The sequence below is a fragment of the Stereum hirsutum genome, assembly GCF_000264905.1.
Source record: "Stereum hirsutum FP-91666 SS1 unplaced genomic scaffold STEHIscaffold_9, whole genome shotgun sequence".
NCBI classification, from domain to species: domain Eukaryota; kingdom Fungi; phylum Basidiomycota; class Agaricomycetes; order Russulales; family Stereaceae; genus Stereum; species Stereum hirsutum.
In genome coordinates this window covers 276,586-295,242 of record NW_006763139.1, presented here as the reverse complement: position 1 = coordinate 295,242, position 18,657 = coordinate 276,586, and the positions used below count along the sequence as shown (strand labels likewise).

The 18,657-nt window shown below is 49.1% G+C and overlaps 4 protein-coding genes across 4 annotated transcripts; 1 reads left to right on the top strand and 3 right to left on the bottom strand.

The window, feature by feature from the left end:
* Positions 1 to 694: 694 nt before the first annotated feature.
* STEHIDRAFT_98792 (uncharacterized protein) lies at positions 695 to 3,914 on the bottom strand (the record flags this gene model as incomplete). Its single annotated transcript, XM_007305312.1, has 15 exons — positions 3,892 to 3,914; positions 3,819 to 3,834; positions 3,604 to 3,767; positions 3,492 to 3,544; positions 3,405 to 3,439; positions 3,315 to 3,349; positions 2,901 to 3,253; positions 2,729 to 2,836; positions 2,602 to 2,670; positions 2,224 to 2,521; positions 1,802 to 2,167; positions 1,563 to 1,754; positions 1,305 to 1,503; positions 993 to 1,043; positions 695 to 919 (listed from the first exon to the last, which is right to left on the bottom strand). Exons 3-15 carry the CDS (start codon positions 3,633 to 3,635, stop codon positions 695 to 697), a joined length of 2,016 nt encoding a protein of 671 aa, XP_007305374.1. The 5' UTR covers positions 3,636 to 3,767; positions 3,819 to 3,834; positions 3,892 to 3,914.
* A 1,270-nt stretch (positions 3,915 to 5,184) lies between these two features.
* Positions 5,185 to 7,265, top strand: STEHIDRAFT_140002 (Sodium/hydrogen exchanger). The gene is made up of 8 exons (XM_007305311.1): positions 5,185 to 5,439; positions 5,506 to 5,654; positions 5,710 to 5,858; positions 5,942 to 6,160; positions 6,222 to 6,357; positions 6,427 to 6,464; positions 6,539 to 6,850; positions 6,921 to 7,265. The coding sequence occupies exons 1-8, from the start codon at positions 5,190 to 5,192 to the stop codon at positions 7,210 to 7,212; spliced, it is 1,545 nt and encodes a 514-aa protein (XP_007305373.1). The 5' UTR covers positions 5,185 to 5,189; the 3' UTR covers positions 7,213 to 7,265.
* A 2,259-nt stretch (positions 7,266 to 9,524) lies between these two features.
* STEHIDRAFT_157914 (uncharacterized protein) lies at positions 9,525 to 13,791 on the bottom strand (the record flags this gene model as incomplete). Its single annotated transcript, XM_007305310.1, has 14 exons — positions 9,525 to 9,749; positions 9,812 to 10,211; positions 10,280 to 10,471; positions 10,532 to 10,900; positions 10,966 to 11,263; positions 11,347 to 11,415; positions 11,481 to 11,588; positions 11,656 to 12,011; positions 12,070 to 12,104; positions 12,162 to 12,196; positions 12,247 to 12,299; positions 12,356 to 12,513; positions 12,572 to 12,584; positions 13,673 to 13,791. 14 exons carry the CDS (start codon positions 13,789 to 13,791, stop codon positions 9,525 to 9,527), a joined length of 2,430 nt encoding a protein of 809 aa, XP_007305372.1.
* STEHIDRAFT_140001 (uncharacterized protein) lies at positions 13,715 to 18,598 on the bottom strand (the record flags this gene model as incomplete). The annotated part of the gene is made up of 15 exons (XM_007305309.1): positions 18,156 to 18,598; positions 17,950 to 18,010; positions 17,705 to 17,822; positions 17,165 to 17,634; positions 16,946 to 17,103; positions 16,836 to 16,888; positions 16,656 to 16,690; positions 16,246 to 16,390; positions 16,080 to 16,187; positions 15,958 to 16,026; positions 15,585 to 15,909; positions 15,318 to 15,509; positions 15,116 to 15,244; positions 13,954 to 14,125; positions 13,715 to 13,906 (listed from the first exon to the last, which is right to left on the bottom strand). The coding sequence occupies exons 5-15, from the start codon at positions 16,975 to 16,977 to the stop codon at positions 13,715 to 13,717; spliced, it is 1,452 nt and encodes a 483-aa protein (XP_007305371.1). The 5' UTR covers positions 16,978 to 17,103; positions 17,165 to 17,634; positions 17,705 to 17,822; positions 17,950 to 18,010; positions 18,156 to 18,598.
* Between the last annotated feature and the right edge of the window lie 59 nt (positions 18,599 to 18,657).

Here is an 18,657-nt window from a genome sequence, read left to right as displayed (position 1 = left end):
ATCGACGTTGCCATATACCCATTCGTCAGGGACTTCGCCTCTGTCCTGCGCCGCTCCCTCTCGAGTGGGGTACCTCGACTGAGGATCTTCTTCTCCTCTTCCGTGAAACCGAGTCCGAGCTTGGAAGGAATAGAGCCCATATCGATATGAAGGACTGTGTTTATAGGAGTGTGTGAGGTGTTTATGGTGGTGAAGGTTAATGACACCGCAGACGAGTGATCTCAGAGGGATGAGGATTGTGCTGGGCAATGAGCAAGTGGCTTGTACGAGGAAGCCAGATATAACACTTCGGCTCGCACGGAATGGTATTAAAAGAACAGCCTTTTATAGAATTGGACAGCATGAGGAATCTTTTCAAGGATTCGTGTCATTTCATTGTGTCATACAATGAATCACACTCAGTCAGCCGAGCAGGCGTTTGAATCTACACCGCCCGCAATTGGTGGGAAGGAGACCGAATATAATTTTTCTCTCACACAGGGCGCCTTCGAAGCTGTGGTGGCGACAAGCCGGTGATGTGCACGTGCAACTCTGAACCTTTCCACAATACATCCTCCAATTCGCTCTAATTTCTACAACCAAAGACACATCACGAAGCGCATACAACTCTAAGTTCAAATTCCATCTCTAATCATCTCCGAAAAAAATTCAACAAAATCACCCACGTATACAACGAATCGTCCACAATCCCCCTTCAAAGCACGAAGCTCTCCAAATGAGCCTGTATATCCATCAAACGCGCCTTCGTCTCATTCAACTCCTCCCTCCTCTTCGCAATGGCCGGATCCTCACTCAACAGCGCCTCCATCTTCTCCTTCGATCCGACGTCGAGGACACCCAAGAGCGCGGCGTGAAGACCGTCTGCGAAAGGCTGATTCATGGAGTGCTCGATCGTGAGGGGAACTTGGTCGATGATTCTCTGCGAGAGGGAGAATGATACGATCAGGAGCATGAAAAGGTAAGTAAAGAAATTACGGGTGATGGTAACGCACCTTGTATGCGACCTGGAAATGGGCGCGTACGCCCGCCATGACCTTCAGTTCCTCTTCGTACTCGTCGGCGGGGTAAAGACGATGAAAATCGGCAGCAGTGATTCCGTGATATCCGAGTGTCGCCAAAGCTTGCAGTGCTTGAGTTTGATGCGTTTCTACGGATTTGGAGATTCCCCGCTTTCCAGTTGGAGCAGGCATTGAGGCAGAAGGTTGTTGTCCGAACCCTCCGAACCCTCCGAATTGAGAAGGCATTGATAGAAAATGCGGTTGGGGAGATGGCTGTTGGGAAGCAGGTTCTGATGATGGGGTAACTGCCCTCGATGGCAAGTCGGCCTCGGAAAACCCGGGTTCGTGGCGTTTCGACTTGTATATCCCGAGCCATTTAGACTTGGCCGCTGAGAAGTAATGGTTATTCTGGCTCCAGAGCGGGTCTCGCTCGCGCGCAAGTGCTTTTTCGATCTCTTTCGACGCACTCGCCCATATCTCCGCCAGATTTTCATGAGCGAGTTGACTGTGCGACAAAACATAAGTTAAACAATCAAGTATGGTAAGGAGGGAGAGTCAACTGACGCGACAAGGCTCTCAAATTGCGTGAGTTGCTGGAAGTGATCCATAACCAAGTTGTCGACCATGTTCGTGAGCGTCATGTACGCGGACTGGAAGCAGGTACGAGTGGGTACGTCCCATAACTTGATCGAAGAGTCCAGCATCTCCTTCGTAGCCTCAAAGGGAATGTGACCTGGAAGCTCCCAGCCGATATGTCTTGGAAGCGTCAGTACCATGTCGGTCCGCATTCGGGAAACACATACTTCTTCAAGATATATCGAACCTCCGAAAGGTCGAGTGGTTGCAAGAGTGGGTCTGGGTCGCCGTCTTCATCGCCAGGATACGAGGGACGAGAGCGCAAAGCGCGGTCATGGTACGGCCTAAAATCCGGAGCCGTACCACGTATTTTACGACGAAGGACGCCATAGTTCGCTTGATTGCGCTGTATGAAGTCTCTGGTCATATCACCTCGGCCATAAACCATCATAGAGAGTTCGGAGGTGAATTTGGAAACTTTGAGAATGACAGTCGTAGTCGCGTTGTCGGTCTCGGGAGCGGCAGGAAGGGCGGCGATATCGGCAATGCATTCGGAGAGGAGGGAACTGATTTCCTCGCGAATCCTCGGGAGTCTGGTTGTGGAGATGGTTTCAGTTCTGTAAATGATTCGATTTAGACGAATACGCACGCTTCTTCCAAGAGGCGCATCAGGAGTTGGGATACGTCAGAAACGAGGTTCGCGACCCCGAGCCTGCGACGTCCGGCTGGACCGAGCTCGCTCCACGGAGTGTTCGAAGCAAAGTAGGCATTCGATATCTCTTCACCTTGCGCACGAGTAATCGATTGGGCGCGTTCACCGTCATCGGGAAGACGAAGGCAATAATAACCGTGATGCAACGGATGAGCTTTGCCCGATATCACGTCCTTCCACCGCTGACGAGCTCCCAAATCGCCCGCTTGAATCTTGTCGGGTTTTGTAAGAACACCTGTTCAGATAAATAGTAGCGCAGGATAGCCAAGCAAAACATCAGCATCAACCTGTATCCAAGCGAAAGGTTCTATTTACCAACAGTACGCTTGCCTTCGGGATCAGCCTCTCTGGCCAAGCGGAACGCCAACTGGTTCTCCATCTCGTCTATAAAGGCAGCGATGTGAGATGAAGCTTTGAACTGCGTAGACCGTTGTCATCTTACCTGTGAGGGGCATGGTGACGAGGATTATGGCGGAGTCATCCTCGATGGCAGAGATGGTGAGATTCTCGACTAGGTCGACTATTCCGACGTCCATATTCTGCACTAGACCTATATGAACGAGCAGAGCGAGTTTGAATAATAGCACTATAGCTCAGAGTGATATTCGACTGACCCGGCAGATCCACAAAAGAAATGTCTGTCGCATCGGGATCGTTGATATCGACGCAGACGAAATTCTTCGAGAACTGAAGCATACTTCTACCATCTTTCGGAAAATTCTTCTGGATATCCTTGACTTGATCTTCGGAGAGATTCTGACAGTCCGTCAACGTGCGGTGAAGGGATAAAATGGCTACCTGTGCTCTGCGAATCCAGAGCTCGACTTGTCCACGGTCTGTGAGAACAGGACTGAACGTGTGCTGGGTGACGCTCATCTTCACACCGGCGTCGTCATACTCATAGCGCAAAGAAATCTGACAGGACCAAGTGGTTGCAGAACTTGACATGGTGCATTCCATTGGGCATCTGTATCGGCATTAAACATCAATTCATTTGAACGCTCGAGTAATAAGCAAAGCCTACATACCGCGTGCAAGTACCACTGTCTCTGGGAACGGTGATCTACGAGACCGTATCGTCAGAAGAGGACTCAAGAAGTTAGCGAGTAAATGCGCACCCCAGTTACGGCCTCGACAACGGAGCTCTTGCCAGCTAATGGAACCATTAAACGGATGACACAGCTTGCGCAATGAGATCACTGTACCAGACTGTATTCCAATAACGGCGATGCGTGGAATTTTGATGAGTTGATGTGCGCTGTCACCAAAGGATAGTGTCGGTGAACAGTTCAAAGAAGTATTATAATCATGACACACCCTTTCATACGAAGACCTGTTATGAGCTGCATGAGCTCTCTACGCCTCACAGCATACTCCGTCGCAGCAATATCGCGATGCACCTCTGGGGTCGGTTCAGGGGAAGCATCGGAGAACGAGTTTCGGGAGGAGTCAGAGATGATAGGGTCGCTTCGTCGCTCCGTCTATTGGAGAGATAAATACATAAATAATGATAAGAATGTTGGAAGACTCACTTCATTGCTCTTCGATCTAAGACAGACAACGAGTCAGCGTGAAAGCTAATATTTCGAAGGGACGCATACTGACCCTCCGAGAAAGAGTCCAAATCCACGTCGTTTGTTGCGCTCGGTCATGGTGTGAAGAGATGGTGGAAGGATGCTAATCCAGCTGTAGTGCAGAGTATAAAGAGTCGAGACAGCGATTGGCAACGTGTATGCATAAATCCCAGGGAACGCCACAAAAAAGCACATATGAGGCAATATCTTATGCATGACCAGAACATTGCCTGAACCATACGGCCTTGAACGAAGGAATCCGTGTTTATGTGGCGGCCTCGCATCAAAACGCACAGTAAGCGTGTCTGTTGGTCTTTGAGCGGAGTGACAAACGCGTTCTCGGAGCGAACCGCGACCTCCACGTGGAAGAGAAAAGTTTTGGAAGTTCCCACGCTTGCCCGTTCTTGACGAGTACTCTCACTTTGACGGCGACGACCAGGCATAGCGATGCCGAAGATATCTGCTGTAGCTCACCCTTCGCTCTTACTGCCGCCATCCTCCATCACCTGCGTAATCACGGGCGTCGCCTACTTGTTCATTGTGCTCCTTACTGAATTCGGGTGTCGAGCACGAAACCAGACTCCTTACTTGCAACTGAGTCACCTTGACAAGCACGTACTAACATCTCATCTCTGGCCGTTTTGTATGAATATTATATCGATTCACTAGACGAGTCTGAGGGGTGTTTCGGAACTTGGAAGGGTTGATTGTATATCTTTGCCAAGGCTCGAATTGCTTGTGTGATGTCTCCTGGACAAAGCATCTGTTTCGCAATTCTAGGCATGTCTACTATGTTCGAATTCTTGGGTGTGGCCAAAGTCTACACAGCATTAATCTCCAGAGCGGCCGAGAGGCTGACTCTCCAAATGTACCCAAATGTACCGGCCAGCATGTTCTCGTCTTTGTCAGGTACATCCTGAATGGTGCGCTGTCTTCGGGCGATTTTCTTGGCGAAGCGGAACACTTGTCTTGAACATTCTCTCGACTCTGCTTTGAACCCCTGTCACCGACCCAACTGGTGGAGATGTCTCATTTCCAAGTCGGTCGAGCCCATACGCATCCGCAGCATAGCCTCTCGGCTTTCCATATTTGTCCAACTCTATGTTTTGTGGGCTCTTGGAAGTCGTGCTTTAACTTCACCCCTATCCTCCCCTATCTTTCGGACTTCATTGTGGCGTACTACATGATCTGGGACTACGTCACTCTAGCGTGAACTAATCATCCCATCCTGCTCATTATCTTATATAAGGTCGTTCGTATATCTCGTGAGTACACTAACTCTCGGCGTTCACTTTTGTCGCCTTACACATCACATCGACATTTACCGAGATGTCGTCCTCAGTTCTCGGTGTCATATATGAGGAGCCAACGCTCCCTGTTCTCCTCACGCTCAGCTCCTTTCTATATCTACTCCAAGTCTCGAGATACATAGCAGATGCCCTTCTCTCTGCAGGTCTTCTCGGGGAGATCGCTCTCGGTGTAATTTACGGCTCTCCACTTTCGGGAATATTGGAGCATAGCTGGGAGGAGACATGGTTGGTGGTCGGATATTGGGGCTTGGTACTCATTGTCTTCGAAGGTCCGTGACCCATCATTTCACTACCTTTTCTAGTCGACTGAAAACACTGCTACGCTCATGACACAGGGGGGTTAGACTTTGATGCACGACTATTTCTATCTTGTCTACCACTCGCCACCATCGCTGCGTTTACCGGAGTACTGCTTCCAATGGCACTCTCTTTTGCGGTTCTGTCCGGTGTATTCAAATACTCAGCATTGCATGCATTTTCATGTGTATGTCCCTCTTACTGCGTCTTGATGTCGGCTGTCGAACTGAACAGACTTGTAGGGAGCCGCGCTAGCGTCTGACTCTCTCGGGACGACATTCTCCATCCTTCGTGCCCAGTCAGACAGTTTCGACGTTATGTCCACTCGGATCGGCAGCGTCATTATGGGCGCGGCTCTCGTTGACGATGTCATCGCCCTCGTCTTGCTCTCGTACGTCCGCTGTTTGTCATATATCTTCTAGCGCGTCGTCGATATATGCATTTGGTACTAATTTAAAGTGGAAACATGTACAGAGTCATAGATGGGCTTGGCCATGACATTACCACGAGTCTCGGCTGGACGATCGGACGCCCCATAGTCGCGAGTGTTGCTCTGGCAGTCCTTGGTCCAGCCGTTACTTACCTTTTCGCTCGACCCCTATATAGGCGGTTCATAGAGAAACACATCATACGGCTAGGTGGAAATACGGCCCTGTCGCTTGGGCTATGTGTCCTGTCTGCACATTTAGCCATGTACGTACACTTTTCTCTATCCCGATGGCTCTTCTTATAATGATATTGGCTCCTCCTGCAGTGCATATTATGCAGGCTCGACGGTATTACTCGGTTCCTTCCTTTCGGGCGTGATGCTTTCAGTATTACCGAGTGATCCTGAGAGTGAATCATATCGTAGCATCTTCCACAGGATGGTCGGGCCCGTTCACAAGCACGTGAGCAGTTCATTTGCAATACTTTTCCTCGCGTTGACCGTACCATCTTTTTCATCCTTCGGATTACAGATATTTTCGCCTCTATTCTTCGCCTCAATCGGGTATTCGTACGTTGTTTGAACTCTATTACACAACTGCACTTCACATGGCGATATTGAACCTGATTTATCTCTTCCTCTAGAATACCATTTTTAGATCTTTTCACCATCACTCGTTTCTGGCAAGGACTCGTCTTTGCAATTTTCATGACTATAGGCAAACTCGTCGTAGGATTTTGGATCCCTATTGCTGAAATACGCGTCCGCCGCAGGTCTAGCTCGGTATTTACAAAGACGGACTCTGTCGGCTCCCAAGACGTCAGCTTGACGGAGAAGGGTGCGGACAAGACCTCGAGGATTGTGGCGGGAAGATGGACCATAGAATGGCCCACTAAGTCGTCCATTGCGCCAGCGATGATGCTTTCTACTGCTATGGTGGCGAGAGGAGAAATAGGGTTTGTCCTACTCATCTTCACATCACTGTTACACAGGGTTTCTTCTCTGCTGATTCATCACGTCTCGCAGAATCCTCATCCTTCAAGTTGGATATGCTTCCTCCCTCGTACCCACCGGTTTGACTGTTATATCAGAGGACGTATACCTCATTGGCATATGGGCCGTTCTAATCTGCACTATAATCGGTCCGATCACATTTTCATCCGTTATTCGGCGCTCAGTCAGCACGGACGACCGAAGGGAAGTGCTGATTAGAAGTCGATGGGGCCAGGGGATTGGATACGAGCATTCTGGAGAAGACGTAGATAATCACGGTGTGACAGAGGCGCATCGAGGAGGAGATATGACGGATGTGGTATGAACAGCTCCCGTATACTTTGTCTTTATGTTGCGAGAATGTAATATTGAAGTCCCTATAACGCGGCCATTTGATACGCTAGGGACAGGAGTTCAGCTCTTTAAGATAAGCTGTGGCAAGATGGATTAATTTGTGGAGAACGCCCGATGTTGAAATGGACATACGGTTTTGATGTGCGACTTTTTCTTCTTGCTGTTACGATCTGAGCACTACCTAGGTGGGATCATTTGGAATGATTAGCAGTCATTCACGGAGCCCGATCTCATACAGGTTTCCCTTTCATATATTCGCATGTGATACTAGCATTGATCCTGATACACTTCAGCGGTATGCATAGCAATGTGTGACAGTCAGCGGGAGTTCTCGGTTGGCGTATAAAATAGCTAGTTTTCGAGAGTGGTGAGGCCACCGCCACCCAATCATAAAGCCTTCGACTTCGGCGCTACTGCGAGCTCCTGCCACAAATGACCTGAATTTTCCTTGCGCTTTGGGGAAACCTGCTACCGCAGAGTGCCAAGCTATGATTTATTCATTTTTATCGTTCGCCGTCCTGAGTATGCCGAAGCGACACCCTCACCAAGTACTTACTCCAAAGTCCATGTGCTCACGCTGGTTATACATAAATCGTTTGTAAGGGCAAACTCGTTTCATGAGTGCTTTATTCTATCTCAGTCTTACATACATGGCTGTTGAAACGACTGTGTTCGAACAGCTGATCAACAACGATGTTCTAGGCTTGATCTGCATATCCCAAAAGGAATAATTCCCCGCAGGCACAAGAAGGTATCTCCGATCTTCATGTTTCGGTTGTTTGTATAAAAGATGTAGAGGATTGATGAGTATTCTGCAACAACAGATACTCCTCATCCGCGTCACGTTGATTCTGCACCCACATACTTGTCTTACTCGATGCTTGCACTCTCGATTGTCCTCTTGGCGCTGACTTTCACAGCCCACGCATCGCCAGCACCGTCTACCATTCTTAGTCGTCAATCGCTATGTGCCAATGACACAGAAATTCATGACTTTACTCTTGCTGCCACAGATCCCTCCACTGGAGCATCTCAGCCGGTGGCGGTCGATTTTACGGCCATACTCGCAGTATGTTTGAAGCTACGCACATGGAGCACTCGTACTAACTACCCATATACTACTGAAATTCAGACAACTAGCTTTATGACAGGAGCACCGTTCAACAGTAACTTCACCTTAACTGATACATTTCTCTTCACTGGTGCATTTCCGACGGCACAACTCGGAGCGGAAGCAACGGCTGGTAATCCTATCACCTTCGAAGCCTTCTCGCTCGGCGCACCTCCAGCCAGGGCCCTTTGGAACATATTTCTCCGTGGTACGCAATCACGCCAAAATTCGTTGTATATACACCGCTTTGCTAAATGATGATTGTCTTGTGCATAGGCTAGGTCACCACCCCTTCTCGGTGTCAATGCGGATGCAACGGACTTTTCGTTATGTCAGAGTTCGACTAGTCAGCTGGAGATTGTCGTTTTCCAGGCAGAGGAAGGCTCTACCATATATGATTTCAGTACATGTGTCAGTATTAGTCTCTCCATTGAGGAGTAGTCTGCGTTACTGGAGCGCCTCCACATCAACACCGAACCAAATGATGAAGCATGTAGTTTTCCACGACCATATGTACGTCGTCTACCTTGGGCTAATTACTCTATTCCCGATCGTACTATCCGATGTCATCTTGATGTCATCATTCTCTGCCAGCGTAGACGAAGATATGTGTTTTTTGTTATGCAACACCATAGAGCCTGTCCCTTGGTCCCCTTATTTTACAGTCGGCGGTATCAGAGCTGTTGAGATAAAATTTGGATAAAATATCTTCAGAAAATAGAGAATGATGTGCGCATGGTGCGTTATATGAATGCCCATTGGTCATATACATCCGCCTCTCTAGCTCTTTGTTTCATGTGTGATCAGCCCGGAATCGCGGTGACTACGCTCCAGTGGTAAAGGTGACGAGACTTTTGCTTGTTTTCTGCCTGAATAGTCGATCTTCACATACTCATCAGCACGGTTGTGTTGAGCTGATTCGTGCCTAACACATCTGTATTTATATATCGTTGCCTGTATATTTCCTCTTCACCGAACGATATCCTTAATGAAACTATTTTACGCATGAGCTAGACCAATATTGACGAAGAATCCCCCTACGTCAAAGACCAAGATCTGATTACAAACCGGAGCGATCGAACCAAGCACATATCACGACATATACATACGAGTTGCAGCTCAAACCGAGAACATGTGTGGCTCTGGAACCCTGTACGAAATCTAACTACCGGTCACAGAGCGAACCGCTCCAACCGACGCTGAATATCTATCAAACGTGCCTTTGACTGAGCCAGATCCGCCCTCCTCCTTGCTATGATTGGATCCTCGCTCAGAAGTGCCTCCATCTTCTCAGCAGAGCCGATGTCGAGAACACCTAAGAGTGCTGCGTGAAGACCGTCGGCGAAAGGTTGATTCATGGAATGCTCGATCGTGAGGGGAACCTGGTCAATAATCCTCTACGAAAGTGATAGTAGAGTAATGAATTAATTGAAAGGAGACGATGTATGGGAGAACAAACCTTGTATGCCACCTGGAAATGAGCACGAACGTCTGCTATAACTCCAAGTTCTTCATCATATTTATCGGCAGGGAAAAGTCGATGAAAGTCTGTAGCGCAGAGCCCGTCGAATCCGAGTGCAGCCAAAGCTTCCAGAGCCCGGGTCTGATGAGTCTGCACTGAGTTGGGAGACGGTGAAGATCTCATCTGGAACGGGAGGGGTGTAGACGCGTCGGGGTCGTCCGGGGCGGTCCCAGGCGCATGACGTTCGGTCTTGTATATTCCGAGCCACTTCGACCTCGATGACAAGAAGTACTCGTCGTTCTGCGTCCAAAGCGGCTCTCGCTCTCGTTGAAGGGTGTGGTCTACTTCAGAAGATGCCTTTTCCCAGATCTCGTCGAGCTTCGATTGGATGATATCGCTAATATATTATAAACATCATTAAGTGGAGATGAAGCGACGCGGAATCAGATATAAAGTACCACTTACCGAACGGTGCTCTCGAACAATGTCAGTTGCCGAAAATGCCCCCGGACTAATTCATCAACCGTTGCGGCGAGTGTCATGAATGCAGATTCAAGGCAAGTCTGGGTAGGCTCCGACCACAGTTTGAGAGACGAGTCCAACATTTCCTTTGTGGCTTCAAAGGGAATATGCCCAGGAAGCTCCCAACCAATATGTCTTTGAAGCATAAGTATACAGCTCGTGCCACGATAAACCACCTGTACAAAATGGACATACTTTTTCAAAATACGACGAACCTCTCCCAGATCCAAAGGGTCCACAAGCGGATCGGGGTCACCGTCCTCGTCTCCGGGATACGCAGGACGACCGGGCCGCATCAAGCGGTCGTCGAATGGCCTAAGATCAGGCGCAGTACCATATAGTTTACGACGAAGAACGCCATAGCTGCCTTGATTACGCTGTATGAGATCCTTTCTGACATCACCTCGACCGTAAACCATTCGCGATAGTTCCGACGTAAATTTCGAGACTTTGAGAATTACAGTCGCAACAGCGTTATCGGTCTCTGGCACAATAGGAAGGGCTGTCAGATTGGCGTTGCAGTCAGAGAGGAGGCACGCGATGTCCTTGCGAAGTTTTGGAAGTCTGTCCAGAGAATAATGAGACACATTGTCGTGAGACAAAGGATGTTCAAAAACCGTAAGGCTTACGCTTTCTCTAGGACGTGCATGAGAAGTCGTGATAAGTCAGAGACCAAGTTCGAAACACCAAGTCGTTGACGATGATTAGTGTCTAGTTCATTCCATGGAGCATCAGAAGCAAAGTACGCAGTGGCAATCTCTTCGCCCTGTGCACGGGTGATGGTGCGCTCGCGTTCTCCATCGCTGGGGAGACGAAGACAATAATAACCATGATTCAATGCGTGAGCTCGCCCAAGTATGACGTCTTTCCAGCGCTGACGAGCCCCGAGGTCTCCGGATTGAAGCTTGTCGGGTTTAGTGAGCACTCCTACAAATAAATTTGTAGATGAGCAAGACGCAGGCCGTATGTATGTGAGCAATAGTGGGAGAGGTAAGATGGTGATTGCTTACCGACAGTACGCTTTCCTTCAGGGTCGGCCTCCTTCGCCAAGCGAAACGCCAGCTGGTTTTCCATCTCATCTGAGTTATGTATGTGCGAGGTTGAGTGACACGAAACACAGCTGTAGCATAATAATTCTACATACCTGTCAATGGGATAGTGACGAGAATAATGGTCGAGTCCTGCTCGATAGTGGAGACAGTGAGGTTCTTCACTAGCTCAACTATGTCGGCGTCCATGTTTTGGACCAGGCCTACGTCATGAGTCATCGTGAGCGATAAGACCGTCTTACTTTCATCATGGAATGTGAAGAAACATACCGGGCAAGTCCACGAAGGAAAGATCTGTCGCATCAGGATCTCTTATGTCAACGCATACGACATTCTTGGAAAACTGCAGAATGCTGCGGTCGCCATTTTTCTGAAGTAGCCTCTGAATCTCCTTCAGGTGGTCCTGCGAGAGGCTCTGACACTCTGTGACCGTTCTATGAAGAGACAGAATGGCAACCTGCGCTCGACGAATCCATAACTCGACTTCCCCTCGGTCGGTGAGCACGGGACTAAAGGCATGCTGCGTGGCGCTCATCTTGACACCAGTTTCGTCATACTCATAGCGCAAAGAAATCTGACAAGACCAAGTGGATGCAGAGCTCGACATAGTGCACTCCATCGGGCACCTGTAGTTTGTGTGAGTATTCGCCACCGTTAATTGCTTTAAAGATAAAGCGAGTTTACCGCGTGCACGTCCCACTGTCCCGTGGCACATTGAGCTATAGTAATTCAATGTGAACAGAGATATTGAGCACACGGGTGGGACAAATACGTACACCAGTGACTGCTTCGACTACAGAGCTTTTGCCGGCTATATGTTAAGTTAGTAGGGATTCTCTGGAATGCTATCGTATCACGTACCGGACTGTCCTCCTATGACGGCAATGCGTGGTATATCAATGATCTGATGAGCACTATCATGAAAAGGAAGTATCAGCGAGCATCATGAAGGACAGTGAGCGAAACATACCCTTGGCCAAGAAGGCCTGTGACGAGCTGCATGAGCTCTCTGCGTCTCTGTGCGTACTCCGTCGTAGCGATACCTCCATCTTGAGTAGGCTCCGGGATGGTATCGGCAGATGTTTGAGCGGAGAAGTTCGATGGGTCAGAGTCGTCGGACTTGTTTGTCTGTGGTCAGGGGTTAGGAGAGCCAAACGGGTTTGGAGAAACACTCGGATGAACACACTGGGGTCATAGATCTGTATCGTCGAATGTATATCAGCGGTCATGGCACAATTTCGCAGTGACCAAGACGCTTACCCTCCAAGAAATGAGCTCAATGTGCGTCGTTTACTGTGATCTGTCATCACAGTGGGGAAGTGTTAGACCTCTACGAATGCTTTCGGCGTCGAATTTATGGCCTCCGATAACCACTGGCATTTCATGAGAACATTCTGGCAGTCGTGGGCAGTATTTCGCACGATTGCCACTGATATCAAGGGCAAGAGGGAGTCTACTACCTGCTCAACGTCAGTATTGAGTCGGAGCGAATAGCTATTCAGGTGGCGCGGCCGACATGAGAGCGCCGCCGTATCGAAGAGGCGGCCATCAGTCAAAAGTAGGCCTCATGTAAAAGCAACGTAGACGTACGCTTAATAGACAGGAGAATCGAAGGGTTCCGACCGTATCGAAGGACAGTTTGGGGAATTCAAAAGCGCTGTATATTCCAATTTGGACAAAGGGATCTCCGCTGAGGCTTCGAATGCAACGCATAAGTAGGCAGTTTGTAATCCATGAACCATACCTTCTGATATCGAATCGAGGCTGGCTAATTTCACAGATAGAAGACGATCTGCGCATAGTATTATTACGCATGCGCGAACAGTAGCTATCCACGAAAAGATCATTAGCGGAGATTGGGCTGCGAATCAGCAGTTGATGAAACAGGGTCCGAGGATCTGGTTCTATTAGTGGAGACGGACTTAGTAGTAGCTAGAAATCTATCGGAGATATATGGCGTAGTCCCCAAGGGAGTCGATCGGGAGACATTGAGGGCTTGACCTATTAAATGAGGGCAGTGCGCCGTGGAGAGCCCGAAAAATAACTTGTTTTCAAGAAGGCAGTTAGTCGCATGAACAACCATGGGTGGAGACAAAGAACTTGCAGATAAGTCGACTTTATAGAGGAACTCGACATATATTCAAAGAGTGCATAATCAGAGAGACTTTACCCAATCATCGTACAGAGACTCGACCTAACGACACGATGAATGAATGGTGATACAGTACAAGGCTTTACACCAAAACTAGTCACCGAGATTATAAATGGACGTCAACAGCAGACTCACAACAGCGCATCAAACACAAAACCGTTCCAACCGACGCTGATATCAACGAGACGCGCCTTCGTCTGCTCCAGCTCCGCCCTGCTTCTCGCTATGTCTGGGTCCTCGCTCAACAATTCCATCTTGTATTACGCTCGACGCAATGTCCAAAGCGCTCAACAGTGCGGCATGGAGATTGTCGGCAAAGGGTTGGTTCATGGAGTGCTCAATCGTCATGGGGATGTGGTCGATTATCCTCTATGAATTTGACGCGCGCGCTATAAGCAAGAACCCAGCAAACCTACCTTGTATGCCACTTGGAAGTAAGCGCGAGCACCGGCCATAACTCTGAGCTCCTCTTCGTACCTGTCGGGAGGCCACAGTCTATGGAAGTCTTCAGCGCAAATGCTTTCATAGCCAAGTGCGGCCAAAGCTTGCAGTTCCTGAGTCTGGCGCGCCTGTATTGAAACCGACGACCTTGGCGCTGCATAGTTTGAGGTGTACGGGGCGTCGGGCGAAATTTCTCCAGGCCGGTTGCGTGTGGTATTTTAAACCGCACGCCACTTTAGCTGGTACGTATAAAAGTAACTTTTTGGGTGCTTTTTCCCCGCCAAAAAAAGGTGCGATCCGTGCATTAGCTTTTTCCCACGCTTCACGAAAGTAACTGTCGTTGCTTTTGGTGTGCTTCGCACCCTGTACACAGCCATTGTCTCGTCAATGAACCACATTTTTGTAAGACAGTGTAGCTTCACATTCGGCATCAGCAGCGGTGCCAGCCTTTACCCAACCTTTACCGTTCTTGGTGATGACTGCCCGTGCCGGTTGCGCCCCACGGTCGTCATCGCCAACAACGACGTCGTTCAGCGCCGTCAGCTGGTATTGTTGATGTAGCTTCCTTCATGCAGAGTATACTCCCTGAAGCAGTGCTGAGGTCGAGTACGTTTGTAAGTGCGATATGGGCAGTGATCGCCGCCGTTGTCGTCGCTGTCACACCCGGCACAGCTCCCCCTTTGAAAATACAATCATGACATATCTTCTGGAGTACACAGACATATTTAGGCTGCCCAAGATGTTCAGAGCAACGGTGCCCATATGTGAGAGGTACTTTAAAGAGATGCGCAAGGTGGACTTAAGAAAGGCTGGCGAAAAGCAAGAATGTGAACTTTTGTGTTACGTGCCGGATCGACAGCGACGACGACGGCTATGAGAGGCCCTATGCACTTAGAAGAAAAACTCAAAAATATAGAAATAATACCCTTGTAGCACACGACCTCAGTGGACCTTACCTAGAAGCCTTGCGAGAGAGACAAGGCCACAAGCGACATTGAAGTCAGGAAAGCAAGGAAGCCTTCCGATCTAGCTTTTTGTGCCGAAGCTAGCTTTAAAAGCTAACTTCGGCACAAAAGCTAGGAAAAGTTAACTTTATGGGAAAAAAGCAACCAAAAAAGTTACTTTCATAGTAACCACTTTAGCTTCGTGCATTCGAAGTAGTGGTCGTTCTGGGTCCAGAACGGCCAATGCTCCTGCTGGAGTGTGCGCCTCACGTCGTTGGCAGCAATATCCCGAATCTCCTCAAGCTCGGTGCGCACAACATTCCTGTGAGAAAGATTTTTCCGACGTAAGATGGTATCCAAAAACTGACGAAGAGAAGAGAAGAAATATAACTTACTGGACAGCTGCATCTATCCGCGTAAACTGGCTAAAATACTTCTTCACCAGACCTTCGAGCGTCACTCCAAGTGTGGAAAAGGCAGACTCAAGGCACATCCTCGAGAGTACTTCCCAAAGCTTGATCGACGCCTCAAGTAGCTTCTTGGGCGCTTCGAAGGGTATATAGCCAAGGTGCTCCCATGCGATATGCCTGCAGACACTCATTGGACAATTCGAGACACGTCTGGTAAAGTGAACGGGTACACTTCTTTATGATCATGCGGACCTCTCCGAGATCAAAGGGCTGGACAAGGGGATCAACGGTCGCGAAAGATCGGACACCAAATTAGGCACTCCAAGTCGACGACGATCAGCTGGACCCAGCTGACTCCACGGAGCACTCGAAGTGAAGAAGGTCCTAGCAAACTCTTTAGCTTCGATAGGCTTGATGTTGCGTTGACGTTGAGCGTCATCGGGAAGTCGAACACAGTAATAACCGTGTTTCAACTGATGGCTTTTCCCTTCTATCACATCCTTCCATCGCTCACGTGCGCCTACGTCACCGTCTCGAAGGTTGTCTGGTTTGGTGAGAACGCCTGCACCGACGGAGACTATATGAGCAATTCCACGAAGTAGTGCGGGCAGTCAATGTTACTTACCAACGGTGCGCTTGCCCTCTGGATCCGCTTCCCTAGCCAAGCGGAAGGCCAACTGATTCTCCATCTCGTCTACAACAAAGCTCGTCAGATACAACGACGAAGAGAAAGAAATTTCGCCAAACCTGTGACCGGAATGGTGACCAAGATAATGGTGGACTCGTTTGTGATATTCGAAACAGCCAGGTGCTTGACAAGGTCGACGACTTCCAGGTCCTCATTCTGTATCAGACCTATATATGCAGAGGAGATTGGTATATAGGGCTGTCAAAGGATAATCTAGTGGCGTACCAGGCAAGTCAATGAAAGAAAGGTCAGTGGCGTGTGGATCCTTGATATCGATGCAGAGTATGTTCTTCGAGAACTTGAGCATGTCATGATCGTCACGTAGGAGCTGTTGAAGCTCTGAGCGGGAGAGACCAGCAAAGTCCAATAACTTGCGGTGGGGAGACAATATAGCAGCCTATCCCCTGCGGATCCAGAGCTCGACTTGTCCTCGATCAGTAAGAAGAGGGCTGAAAACGTGCTGAGTCGCGTTCATACGAGATCCACTGTCGTCGTACACGAATAGCGGGGAGATCTGACAGGACCACGACACAGTGAAGCTAGAAAGAGTGCACTACATTGGGCACCTTGGGCACCTGGTAACAGTAGCCATGTCTTAGTAGACGTACATTGATCCATGGATGAGCCAGACATACCGAGTACGAGTACCACTGTCCCTGGGTACGTTGATCTAGGAGCCGACGAATTCAGCATGTACGTTCGAGGTGTCACACAGAGTATGGCTTACGCCAGTCACGGCTTCGACAACGGAGCTCTTTCCGGCTATGTAGCGTTGTGGGTAACCAAGACACAAGCTTGTGAAGGAATGTGCTCACCAGACTGCCCACCAATGACCGCGATACGTGGAATATCCATGACCTGGTGAGCGCTACAACAAACGATATCATGCTATGGCGTCCTTTCGCATACGAAGAGGAGAACATACTCCTGGCCAAGGAGACCGGTGATGAGTTGCATCAGCTCTCTACGCCTCTGGGCGTATTCACTGGATGATATACGTCCATCTTGACTCGAGTTCAAGGTAACATCGGAGAACGACTGCTCAGAAGAGACAGCCGATGCTTGCCCGGGTATTGTATTCGACTGGTAACGGGATTATGAGGACAACGACGATATGTGGTAATGGATGCTGAGAGATTCGCACCTGGCTGTTCTTTGATCTAGACAATAATGCTGTGAGCGAGGGTACACCAATTCAAGGCCAGTATTTATAAAGAACTAGAGAGGCTCTATACATGGCCCTCGCCACATAGATGCAATATCCTAGGATCCCCTGTTCCAAGGACCGCCACGGAAATCTTCGTATCAGGCAGTCAGCTACATCTCCACCATTGAAAACCGGTCCTTATTGAGGTGGCGCCGCTCATATTCCCCTCCGGAACCCCTTGGACATGTCGATACGAGATTACTGACCACTACTTCCCATCTATATTCCAAGGATCGTAACCGAGTGAAGAATAGTACGATCCAGCGACTCGGAATAAGTCTGAAGAGTTTCCTCATCCATATTCCTGTAGCCGGGCCCTAAAGATGATAGCACATATGACCGAGACATCATGATCTGAGCGAAACGTCTGCGCAGCCACAATGGTATTTCCTGTCATATATTATCACCTAAAGTAGCCAATGCGAGCATAGAACATCATAAATATCAAGTGTGCTCTGAAGAATGGAGATTTCGTACGAAGACATGAGTGGATGACGAGGAAAAGAGGCGAGCAAGCACCGCGCGTCAATTATCCGGTTGGCCTTGTCCACGCAGGGCCGTTGGTAGAAGCTAGGCTGGTAACAGATGGACGGAACTAAGTATCAGGTATTCCGAGTTGAGTCGAGTCCGTATCGGCATCGTGAAAGTCCAAAAGCGGGTCATGTGAGTATCTCCAAGAAAAACAGTTGTGTACATGAGGCGTGAGGATACGTCAGGCCTACCTCTTTGCCACGGTCGAACACTTCAATCGATTCCTCCACCGAAAGAATCGTATAGGGGATACTAGAATTGACTGTATTAACAACGTTGTCTAGAGTAGTCTGCCGTCCGAGAGCTGAACGGAGAGCGTAGTCGGCTCGGGCCTCGCGCCGCCATTTACTGGAATCGTCGACGGACATAGTCAAAGGCTGGACGGAATATGACTTACAGCATACTGCTTCGAGCCCCAGCTCTCCTTCACCAACGGCCGTGCTACACCAGCCTAAGATGTACTCTCCCTTGCATGCATCCACATCCCACCGCTCTGATGCGAGATCACCCTGATTACATTTTCTACCCTTTTCGCACCCTCCCTCACTCCCAAAAAGTCCAAGAGCAATCCATCGCCGCGTCGTAAAGCTCTATCCTTCTGTATCCCGGTGCGTCACATTCACATACATAGCATGTTCGACGTTAGTAGCGCATGGCCTTTTTCTGCCGACAGGGAGGCCAAGAGCACTCGGAAGATAGCCGTAGCGATGGGAGATGAGTTCAGTCGAGGGCTGGAAGATGTTGGGGGTAAGACTTTGGTGCAATCATCAACTTGACTGCAGTGAGACCGAGATCGACTCGGAACTACCAGAGAGGAAGGGTCGAAGAGGATAAGGCAAGTTGTCGAGGTAGTTGTTGAGGTGGGAAGACAAGTGACGGCGTGTGGCAAGCCGTTTGAC

Excerpts from the sequence above, each read along its gene's own strand:
- STEHIDRAFT_140002 (XM_007305311.1), top strand. The coding sequence starts at position 5,190 with ATGTCGTCCTCAGTTCTCGGTGTCATATATGAGGAGCCAACGCTCCCT. Across the intron at positions 6,358-6,426 it reads TCGGGCCCGTTCACAAGCAC|ATATTTTCGCCTCTATTCTT; the intron begins GTGAGCAGTTCA and ends TTCGGATTACAG. Across the intron at positions 6,465-6,538 it reads TTCGCCTCAATCGGGTATTC|AATACCATTTTTAGATCTTT; the intron begins GTACGTTGTTTG and ends CTCTTCCTCTAG.